This window comes from Hydractinia symbiolongicarpus, chromosome 3, assembly GCF_029227915.1.
Source record: "Hydractinia symbiolongicarpus strain clone_291-10 chromosome 3, HSymV2.1, whole genome shotgun sequence".
Classification (NCBI taxonomy): domain Eukaryota; kingdom Metazoa; phylum Cnidaria; class Hydrozoa; order Anthoathecata; family Hydractiniidae; genus Hydractinia; species Hydractinia symbiolongicarpus.
In genome coordinates, this window is record NC_079877.1 from 31,126,533 (window position 1) to 31,138,668 (window position 12,136).

The 12,136-nt window shown below is 37.1% G+C and overlaps 1 protein-coding gene across 1 annotated transcript; it reads right to left on the bottom strand.

Moving 5' to 3' along the window:
• Window positions 1-1,798: 1,798 nt before the first annotated feature.
• LOC130635483 (uncharacterized) lies at window positions 1,799-3,181 on the bottom strand. Its single transcript, XM_057444817.1, has 3 exons — window positions 3,105-3,181; window positions 2,357-2,707; window positions 1,799-2,115 (listed from the first exon to the last, which is right to left on the bottom strand). The coding sequence occupies exons 1-3, from the start codon at window positions 3,151-3,153 to the stop codon at window positions 2,030-2,032; spliced, it is 486 nt and encodes a 161-aa protein (XP_057300800.1). The 5' UTR covers window positions 3,154-3,181; the 3' UTR covers window positions 1,799-2,029.
• Between the last annotated feature and the right edge of the window lie 8,955 nt (window positions 3,182-12,136).

Sequence of the window (12,136 nt, forward strand, 5' to 3'; positions counted from 1 at the left end):
TCTTAAAATTTAGACATTATTTGGTGGTAAACCATCTTAATGAAGAAAAAACACTTTACTTCACATAAAATCTATTTAGATACTATGTTCTATTTGAGGAAGAGCAAATACTTTCCCAAAATCATTCATGTAATAAAGTTACTTCTGGTAAACTAACAATGTCAAATACCCCAGAGCAATCGTGTCAAACGAGCCACAATAAAGCCAATATTTTCACTCCTTTACTGCATAAGGCTAGAAACTAATTTGTGTCGGCAAAGAAAGGCAAAACTACTTTGAAAAGTTGATTTTAAAATGTTACAATTTGTGAATATCTAAACCTTCATAAGTATTTAAAAAGTTTTTTTGTCGATTTTAGATCGATTCCGTAGTAGCGCTATTTTTACAAACTCCATTACAAAACAAAAACAACAACAAAAACAACAACAAAAACAACAACAACATATAAAGAGAGGTCACTCCTAAACTAATCCGCGGTCCCTAAAATGTTGTGAAGGTAAAGCTATCTTACATGGCTTTCTGAAAAAACGCCAACTATACACACTAAAGAATTGGAAAGGAAGATACAAGATTTTGAAAAGACATGCCCTGCTCTCTTTGGGTAGACAAGTAGTTTTTTTGCATCTTGCATCTTATAAATGGTTTTTGATTTAAATCTTGATAAATCATTTGGTAAAATGATTAACTATAGCGACGATTGGCTGAATTTTCCGGAACACTGCTTAGGGTAACAAAACCCTGCACCATAATGTCTACGTTTAAACATTTTTCATTCTCCCGCCTTTTTATTTTTCGTGTTGGCTGTGTTTAAATGTGACGCATCTTACGCTTATTTCTGGAGAAAGTCAAAGATATTCGGATCTCCGAACATGTTCAGGGAAAATAATTAAGGATGCAATATTGGATGTGTTGGATTACCGCGTTTTAAAAGTTAAAGTAACTATTTGTGTGAACTCTATTAATTTTTGCACTTTCGTGAAAATCTAATATTTTCAATTGACTTTTATGGAGCGTTCACGAGTGTTTTTAGAAAATACTCATCTTAAATTATTTATTTGCTCCCATATGCAGAAATCAATAACATCGCGTTTAATATTCACAGACAAATAATAAGTTTTAAATTTTTTATTCATCCCAAGCAATCTTGATTTTCTCATCTTATCTAATTATAAGTATTTACTATGTGGTTTATTAACCCGATTCTATTCGGGGGCTGATTCCGATTTATTGACTCTCCTTTTTATCAAACTGAGTAGCTATGATATTTTCCATTTTTATTCAATAAATACTAATTTTCTTAATTTTATTTCTGACACATGCGTCAAAATGTTTCCAAAGACAGACTCAAAGGTTGCAGACATGGATACTTCCAACAGGCTTCAGGGGAATATCTCCCCAGTAAAAATGCTGACATGTGCAAAACTTTGCAAATAACTCTTAATTTTTGCGGCAAAAGAATTAGCCTTTTTTAACGTCTCGATAAAATGTAATATTTCCATGTGTTAGTTTGTTTTGATGAACAAAGAGATTTTAAATTATGCTTCACAATGGAGGCAAGGTTTTCGAACTATTTTACCTCTTATTTGTAAAGGCCGCCTTCAACTGTTTGCAGAAATTTAGATAAACTTCAAGATAAAGTTTGCATCAATGCACCTCTGGTCTTTTAGTAAGGGGCATTTTCACCCGGTAATTTACTACTACAATGAGAAGTTATAGTATGTGTTCAAAGTTCAACGCCTTTCTCATCTATTTAGAAATATCATGTTAAATTATTAACAAGCAAGTGAATATTGTATACTCTGACATTTATATTGTTATATTTATTAATTTATAACGAGTTATAACCAAAATATACACTCTTTTTTGCTAAAACAAGTTTTTTTCAAATAAACTGTTTAAAAACTGTTTAAACAAACCCTTTAAAAAAACAATAAAAAACACAAACAGTGCTGATAAACTTAGTGCCCAAATCATTCAATTTCAGTGTTAGCCACTGAATTAAAAATTGCCAGTCCGTTTCGTAGTCTCTTTACAGCATGTTAATGAAAAAGAACACGTTTGCCATCAGCATCACCATTGCTCCATTTAATTTGATGCCAGAAGATGTTATGATAACTATAACAAAACATTCTAATGCTATAGCTAATCAGTCTGATACTCAGAAAGTAATAATTTAAAGTTTCAAATGGTTCAAGGAAAAGTTTCGGGTCCTGTCACAATTACATATCGTTAGTTAAATTAAAAAAATGCCTTGAACACGCTTTCATTCGAAACATTAAAGCATGAAAAGCTTTTAAACACAATCTAGCAAATATATTTTGTAAAAAAAAACCTACATGAAATGCCATCAACATACCTGGAACGCATGGCAATGTCTGATTAATCTTTTTTATCGCGCCATGGGTGAAGGTAGTGGTTATATATAAATATTGATTTATTGGCAAGGTGATGTTGGTGCTAAAATCAATGATCGTTGTCATGTTTGCGTTCGTTGGACTGCAGTTTGCCTTTGTGCTGAACGTATAACAAAACAACCTTGATTTCTCTGTGTAACTTGTGTTTGTGAAAATTTTCATGTTTGGATACAACGAAGCGATGAGGGTGTGCTCTGTTGGTTCGTATATCTTCACATCCGCAATATATCGTCTTTCTGGAGTAACGTCAATGGTGGCTAGGGATCTGCATTTAAATGTTTTGGCAGTAACACCTATATAAAAACTCGAAATGTGGTTACATGCATTTTTTGCTATTGGAGAATTGTTTCAATCATTTCTCTTTCGGTTTTGATTATCAATCGAATATCAAACCTTTGAAAAATAGTTGAAAATGTTGGAAAGACCAAGTTAGAGAGATTTCCCGTGTGAGAAGTTTGATAAGAAAAACTCCACCAATCAAACAAATATCAAATTACACATGATAAAAATATAAAAAGGCTTTTTGCCTCCTTTTTTTTCAAAAACTTAGAAATTTTGAACCTACTCACAGAGATCTCATCAAAACCGCAAGAATTCCCGTAAAAAGGATAAACAAAAATAAAATACAAAGAGGCAAGATATACAAGAAAGAGATATAAGAGATACAAGAAAGTAAGGCATTAAAAAAACCTGAATTTAGAAGTGCTGTCCAACACAAATACCAAAGCTTGGACTCCATTCCTGACTTGTTCGTCTTGTAGTAAACAAGAAAGTACAAAATTACTTTAATCTGTATCCTTACATTGACTTAGTGCTAATTAATGGTACACCATCATTGAATTATTTATATAATGTATCAAATACTGTGAAAGGAAAACTTTAAATTTTAATTAACAATCTTGCTGAGAAATTCAATTGCATATTCTGTCTGTTCTACCTCCCTTTCAAATCAGGATAAAAACAAAACCCATTGAACACTTGAACAACTTAAGGACTTGTTTTCTACAAATATAAAAATCCAATAGTAACCGAGAGCGTTTTGTAACCGAAAAGAATTCCTAAGAACGAGGTTGGCGCATGCGCATTGATTAGTAAACTGTATCACCTACACGGATATGACGTAATTAAATACTGAAAAAGCCAATAGAAAGACGGATTTAAATATGAAATTTATCATGCCTGAGGAATTCCGGGGCCGACACGCAAAAATTTGAAAGAATAGAATGCAACTTACTCGGTACGACCTAATTCATGATAAGAAGTTTTATGCATATATTGAGCACCGAGTCATTAAAATAGAGTGCATATATAGCATTGAACACATTAAGACTGAGGAGATGAGACACTAAGCATTGACAAATTCACATTGCAATTTTAAAATATCCCTTTACACGACAATGTTAATCTCACAAATAGTATTTAATTCTTAGATCGTAATGATTGTGATACAAATACTTCCAGTGGAAGTTCTGTAAGCACGCTCTTTCAATTAAGCAACATTTCCAGTTGAGGAAGTTCTGTAATACACGCATCGTGTATTAGGTTGAATAGTTGGTAAACTGTGTAAAGTTTAACAGTAATTCCAAGTTACCAAAAATGTTTTTTGTCCCAATATGGACCGCGAATTCTGATCGGTTGCGTGATATTGCCATGTGATATTGCTAAAGAGACAAAGTAAAAAGAACCGTAATAAAATCATATTAAAATTATATTAATACGGAGAGTGTGTCTGTGTGTTTGTAACAGGCAAAGTGGATGTGTTCATGTTCCCTTGTATAGCCGAAAAACTTATGTCTTTTTTGTAATTTTTCTGACGTTACAGCGCGACGTCAATATCACTACCTTAACGTCAACACCTTACTTTAAATTAATGAAGCAATTCCAACGCGTGGGTAATTAGATAACTCCAATTTGGGTAAGATGCCCAAACCTGGGTCTTCGAATCCATTTCGGAATGGACGGGTTGATGACGTCTTTAACAAACCTTTAAACCACAATATCTCTGCAACCGTTTGTCAAAGATACATGATCCTATACATTTTCTTGATCAACGTTTCAAGAGTTAAACGATAAAGGCGACAGGTATAAAAATTTCTAAAATGAATTTTTTTTGTATTTGCGGGTCTTTGCTGACTTCAGCAAAATTATTAATCTGCGATATCTCCTTAGGCGTTCGTCGAGGACATATGATCCTGTACATTATTTTGATCATTGTTTCAACCTCTACACATTACAGACAAAAAATAAATTAAATTTCGCCAATTTTCTTGGGGGATCTGCACTGCTGACGTCAGCAGAAAATCTGAAATAACATATTTTCCATTGTTTTTTTGCCCAAGTGGATTTTTCCTTATGGGCTAGTAAAATATTCTTTTTATTTGCTTATTTGCGGGACGCATTCTCAAGATCTCATTGTCCCTAATCTAAATGGACATTTTTTACTATTGTTACCGCAGTAAAACTGCGTGTTGTTAAAGATATAATGCCCTCGCAACAAAATTGCTAACCTCAGGAAATTTTTTTCATGCTAGGTAATGCGTGTTAGGAAAGTTACTTATGCCACGAACTTCACAATTATTCTTTTAAACAAGCTTAATGGAATATTACCTTAATTAGTCTTATCAAAAGGTCTTTATTTAATTTTATTGCTGTGTCTGTTCTCCAACAACTCTCATTTTCGTCATCAATTACAAACGTTGTTATGTAAGGGTAAAGGGTTGCGGAATCTTCTTTTAATTTTCAACTTTTTTGTCCCACTTTTTGGGTGTAAACAGAAAATAAACAATCCTATTTATTCGTTGGTGTAGATTTTTGTATGTTTCAGTTTTTTGTGAATTAGTCGTGTACTTTTTCAAAACGTTTCTCATGAACACGTGCGACTAAAAATGGTAGACAAAGCAACATAAGGTAAATTTGAGGTTGCTAAAAATAATTGTTATATTGACCTATTATACTAACGTCTCCACCACGCGCAAACTAAATCTAAAACACATCATCAATTATTCCTGTGTTTGTTCTTTTTCGTGTTACTAAAATTGCGTGGCATGAAGAACTCACTGGGAGTTGACAATCTTCCATGCTTACGTTAGCATCTTTCACAGCACGTCTTCATATTTTCAAAACTCAATATCACCTAAAAATACATCGCTTTATATCTATATTATAATACCCGCATACGTCTGTCCGTCTATCCGTCCGTCTGTCACGCAAAATGGTAGCTTAGCTGCACAGGTAGCGAGACGCACGCAATGCGCTATAAAAAGGACGGGCGAATCCTTGGATATTTCCACGGGTTAACGACTATATTATAGAATACATAAGATTCTGTCAAAGCCGCGGAGATGAATTTAGGCCATGTTCTTTTGAAATTGGATGAATTTATTAGGTCGATCAATTTGGAGAAAGTCTCTGACGCATACGAAGCGGAATTTCTAAAAATAATCTACCCACTTGCTGATTGCAGGAAACGAGCCACAGAAACAAATGATTTTATTTATTTATTTTGCAAATATTTATACAGGATTGTCAATTCAGATTATATACAAGTATCTACATGAGTAGTAGAAGGAGCCGTTCAATACAACTCTCATAAAAAATATCATACAGAATTTTGTTTGTGACGTCACAGCTGTTCATCACACCTCATCACGACAAAATCCGCTGATCATCAGCAAAAATCCGCTGATCATCAACGCGTGCGCATTAACACAAAAAATCAGCTGATCATCAACGCAGCAAGGCTCAGCATATTGACCATCGCTCATCATCAACGTAGGAGAAGGTGATCCTATTGACCACCCCACAAAGTTAAATCATGTACGCAAAGAGAAGATGAGTTGGTTCAAGCATAGTTCAAGTACATATCAGGCCTATTCAAAACGCAAGCTCTGTGGAACAGGGCTGTTGAAAATAAGCCCTACAAGCTTATATATGTGCCATATTGGTTCAAATACGCAACATAGAAGATCAAAACACAGGACATGTGCAACAAGGCTGTGGGAGAGAAGGCCTATATGTTAGAGTATGTGCCGGATCTTTTCAAAAAGCAAAACATATGCAACAAGGCTGTTGAGGAGGATCGCTTGATGCTCGAATTTGTACCATACCGCTTCAAGACACAGGACATGTGCAACAAAGCTGTTGAATGGCATGGCTGTCATGACTACGATTTTTGCACCTGCGGACGAAGTCTCATACCGCGTTCGTACCGCAATATTTTGCGATACCTCTTGACAAGTCGCCCTTTTCCTGAGAAACAGGACAGGGTGTGAGGTTAAAAAAGGGTATCTTAATGGGTGTTTTTAAAAGCTCAATGTACCGAGGTACAATGTCTTTACAAAACAGAGTGTATAAACGTAGGTAATTTTCGTCTTGCCGAGAGCCTTGAAATTCCTTATCAATTTTGGCAATGTCTATCATTTATTGCTTTACAAGCCCATTTCGGAGGTATTAGGGAACGCTTGTACCAGCCCTGCTTGATCGCGTAGTCATCGAATAAAATCGTTCCCGAATACCTACGTTTTTCGCCATGTCTGTACCACTCTTTAACGTCCTCATGTACCTAGACCAAGTCACGGCATTTTGCTTTTTTGACATCCCTTTGAACGAAAATGTCGTACCCTTTTTTCCGTCAACGAAGTAGCACTTGGCAGTCAGGGCAGCCATCCGAAATTCTATAAATTCTAACTTGAATAGCCCTCCTGTTCGACTCGGGTAGTTATCATTGACGAGCCAGTTTTCACGTCCTTGTCGTACTCGTCAAGCAATTCGGGCAAACGACATCCCGCACTTCTTCCTCAGAGATGTTAAAATAGGCACTGTTAGTGTCCATGTAGATGTACTTCGTAGATGAACCACGTACTTGTACAGAAAATCATAGTAAAATTCGAGCATGCGCAACTAAGGGAGTTGATCTACTGCGATACCACACTTGTAGGCTCTATCGATACTACACTTGTGTTTTCCCCTTCTCAGCTCATACACATTTCCAATATTTTCAAGGTCCTCGAGGTATGGACTTCGGAGGGGTGCATCAACCTCCTTTTCATCCCTCGTAAACGTAGCATCTGCATGTCTCGCTAAGTCTTCAATCATCTTGCCGTAAAAGCTGTTGCCTTTTAACTTGGTCGTATCCCCTGTAATACGTTTATTAGGATCTTTATCGGCCTGTCGTCGTGCCCTGGCAATCTCCTCAGGAAACCATGCAAATTTCTTACCCAGAATGTACTTGAGGAACTGGTGAAAAGCAGTCACTTTCAGCCCATTGTCAAGCTACCATTTCAACAAAGGTGCAAGATCTTTTCTGATTTTAGCAAACCTAGAAGCTTACGCGCACCCGTAACACGCTTGCGCCCCGTATTTTTCAAGTACTCGTGCATATGCTAGAGAATTTGACCACAAACAGGGGAATTTGTCACGGAGATTTTTAGGTACCTCGATATCGAACTGTGCAAAGCTGAAGAGCGATCCATCTCGCACACCTCGCGTTAGTATCTCGACATTGATTTCTGATGATGGTGTAGTCACCTTGATCAGCTTTTCCTTCCCACAGGGAAAGTCTTGCATCAGGTTACTCGGGTAGAATATATTTACATCGTACCCTAGAATGGTCTTGCACTTGTGGGGTCCTTTATACACTTGAAATCTGATACCCTACACGTCTATTTCATGGTATCCACAGAATACGCAAAAGGTCGTAGGCCTCATTCCTCGTACATTTTTCATATGCTTTACGTACCTCTTTGCAGGCCTTACAAGTCTTGCTATAGTAAGAGTCTTCGCACTTGTGCCTACAAGGTTCACCTGGAGCATATAGCTCCAACTTGGGGTTCAGCCGTAGGGTTTGTTCAACTCGTAGCGCATCGATACATCTGGAATACTTACCGCATTCTTCAAAATGTCTATCTCGTCATTGTAATACTCCAACCTCGTTTTTTCCACAGCTTCAATGAACGGTGCCACATCAGATAGATTGTACTCGCGCAGCCAGTCCATCATGGTTACGCAGCCTTGTCTGCAAAACTCAGCGCAGAAGGTCTTGTACTCTTCGCAAGAGGGCATGTTTTTCCCACTTAGACGACTATAAAAATCCTCGTGCGCCACAGCGCATGTCAAAGTCGTCAGGCTTCGAGTACATTCTCTCGACCTCTTTCACAATGAAGGCACGCCTCTTTTCCAGCTCCTCCACAAACTGTTTAACAAAGACCTTGGGATTTTCGTGCTCAATGAATGTTGGTTATTCAAATTATCAGCAATACCAACACTGACGGGAACATGTATTGAAAGGCATGTTAGATCAGAGGTTTGGTGGTAATATAAGGGTGATAGGAGAGCTTCAAAGTCAAATACAATATGATGGGGATAGGGTTTGAATTCCTTCTAAAAGTACCTCTTGATTTTGGTTGGTTTCTCAAATTCCTAGGCTGTGATGAGGTTGCACCCCTTTTCCAATATCATCCTTTCCTTAGACAGGATTGCACTATAACGAGTCTTGTCCGCTTTGGTTCTCTCGGACAGACAGGGACATCTGTGCCACTCACAACCGTTGTACTCGTAAACGGTCTTTGAAATAGGCTCATAGCCGTCCACTTCCCATTCTTTTTTACCATCACGGATAACACGTTCACAACCATGCCCACAGAGTGCATGATGGATATGTCTTCCGGTTTTGTTTGACATGTATTCGTTCCATTTTGAGACATCGTAGCTAAAACCCTCATCATAAAAGACATTCTTCCCTCTGCCTGGTATACGTTTGACCTCCCCCCCCCCTTTGCAGATAATCGTCGTCTGGAGCCCCCTCATTCGTTCCTCTTATGCCGCGTGATATTCCAGGCCTTGTTAAAAACTCGGCTACAAACCTTGCATTCCCAGTGTTTGGTTACCCTATCTAAATCCTTGATGTAAAAACAGTGGCCATCCAACATACCCATATTGATAATGTCTAAACCCTTTTTGTACTGCTTTTACCCATAGACGAGTCGCCATAATGCTTGTTCCTCGTTTTACGTTGACCCTATCTCTTACCGCTAAGTACCTCCGGAAACATAAGTTGTCCGTTCGTTCTTCTTTTCCATCCAAGGCGTAAATGTACCTATTTTTCCGCAACCAACCCGGGAGAGGGCCGCATCCCAAAGGGTTTAGGCGTACTTATCACCTTGATCTGTACGTGATCAAAGACAAATTTCCCTCATATGCTCCTAGGGTCTCAGTGGTCCTGGCCAATGGTAAATAACCCTTACTCCAGAACTCGCCATTGTCTAAATAAAGACGTTTCATCTCGCATTCTTCAAGGAAGGCTTCGATTTCCACCATGCCTGATAGCGACATGGAGCTCTTGGTTTTGTGGTTATCAAGCACGCCACCTCCACCCTTGTAAATATCACAGCTGAAGCTGTACACAACCCTAACGCGCATTTCTATGCGGGGTTCAAGTTATTCCATAATTGTGTTTGTTAGGGGGCTATTTAAATGGTTTTTGAACCGCCATTTTTGACTATACTTCCATCTTCCAGCATTTGTACATCGTCTTCAACACCCTGATGTTCAATGTCCTCCGTATAATCTTCCCTTGTCTTCTCTTCGATTTCGTCGTGAAGCGTTGTCCCTCTCTAAATTTTTTCCTTTGCTTTGTTCTGGTAGAAGGCAACAGTATCCCGCGCACTCTGTAGTCGATCAACAAGAGCGTTGCGAGTTGCTGCCACTGGTGCAGACACGGTGCTATATAGTTTGTTGATGGCATTCTTAAACCAACCCATCTCCTTTCTTATACACAGATTTCAAGCCTTTCTGCGCATGCGTTGATGATCAGCGGATTTTTGCTGATGATCAGCAGATTTTGTCGTGATGAGATGTGATGAACAGCTGTGACGTCACAAACAAAATTCTGTATGATATTTTTTATGAGAGTTTGACCGTGATTTTAAAAAACACTGTATTAAACGGCTCCCTACTACTACTACATGTACAATTCTGTTGTCGATATAGACCCTGTAGGGAGGAATGCCTTTGGCGACTGAAAACAGAAGGAAAAATATTCTTAGAAGTTTATGAAAATCGCGGAAGTATGTGAAAAATGTTATATTAAATTGATTACAGGTAAAAAGAGCACCAGTAACATTCTTATTTTTCCTTACCTTAGAACATTCTGAAAAATTAGAGCATGTTGGATATTGGGGAAGTAAACATCAGCAAATATCAGGAAAAGTCGTCGCTGATTGGGTGGAACATACAGCTGGTCCTATGGATCCTATATTGGGTTTGTAATGAATCCAACCGCAGGTAAAATTCTTAACAAAACATTTGAATAATTAACGAAAAATTTAACGTTCTTTGTGAATTCCATACTGATTGACACTTTCTTTCTTGACGGCTCTACAATAACATTCAGTGGGTGTTGCCCCGCCCATTCTACGACTGCTTCTTTTAAACCAATGTAGCCAACTCCACTCTTTCTTAGTAACATGAATTTTACTAAGGCTATACCAAGCATCGAACCTTAAGTTAGCGTCTATTCCGGATAATAGAACGACAAATAGAATCTCTAGATGCACTGTTTAAAAATAAAAGCTATACAACGTCTTTAAACTCCAGGATTCGTTGAAACAGACAGTATATCATGTATATATAATTACTTATTTGACAATGACAGTTTCGCATACCATGTTGCAGCTAATGATGCATTCGGTTATCTTCGCATCTTTCACGACATTGGGCCTGGTTATGGCTAACTTAACAAAAAGAGGTCAAAAAAAGTAATATTTTCGCCATTTAACTCTTTGGACATTGCTTTTGGTCGACAGCCATTAAAGATTATGAAAAGAAGAGTTCGACTAACACTAAAGAAAAATTAAAATTTAAATGCGCTCTTTAGGCAATGTGCGGAGAGGAACTAAGTTCGTTTTAAAGTCGGTCTATCCTTGCAAGCAGTTGATGAACATTTTATTGACTATTTTTACAGCATATATTTTGTATACTATACTTTACCTTACTGATATTTAATATTTATTTCGACATTCAGTACTTTGTACTTTTCACTTTGAATGTATTTACAAAAATACAAAACAAAAATTGATGATTTTGTCCTCTTCTTACTGCTTTGTTGGTAATTTACAACATGCTCCTATTTTTAAATTCCTAACCCTTGCCTCAGACCACGTAACTATTGTTTTATTGAGATCCTCGCTGCTGACTTCAGCATGCTGACAACAGCATGCTGAGCCCTTCATCGTTGTATATAATAGCACATTCTCTTTAATTTTTTAATGTGACGAGGACTGTCATCTCTTATAGAGACAGAAAAGCATATTTGCGAATTTTTCATTTTAATTATTAAAGTTTTTAAACTTTGCCAAATAGAATTCCTGTTTGACCTATTGTTTCTTTTTGCTTTTTTTTTAAACAAAATATTAATGAAAAGAAGAGAACAAAACCTACTTTTTATTTCAACGTGAAGAAAAACTTTTATCTCCTATGAAGAACCACGGTCCAATTTTTCCAACATTTTAAGAAAAACTAAAAGGATTGAAGTACGTCTCCTAACCATTTGGATATTCTCAGTTTGGCACGCTACGGTTGTTGCAAGCCATAAACATTTGAAAGTTCACTTTTTTTTTTGCAGTGGAACTTCAAACAAACATTCAAAAACATTCATTCCATTGCACTTACGTGATAAGCGGTTAATGTGAAAGATAGTGGATTGGGTACGAAGTTTACTTAACCAC

What these genes read in the sequence shown, in the direction of transcription:
- LOC130635483 (XM_057444817.1), bottom strand. Translation starts at nt 3,153, where the DNA reads ATGGAGTCCAAGCTTTGGTATTTGTGTTGGACAGCACTTCTAAATTCA. An exon ending in GACAGCACTTCTAAATTCAG is followed by an intron (nt 2,708 to 3,104) that starts GTTTTTTTAATG and finishes GTTTTTATATAG; the next exon opens with GTGTTACTGCCAAAACATTT. An exon ending in GACATTGCCATGCGTTCCAG is followed by an intron (nt 2,116 to 2,356) that starts GTATGTTGATGG and finishes GTTTTGTTATAG; the next exon opens with TTATCATAACATCTTCTGGC.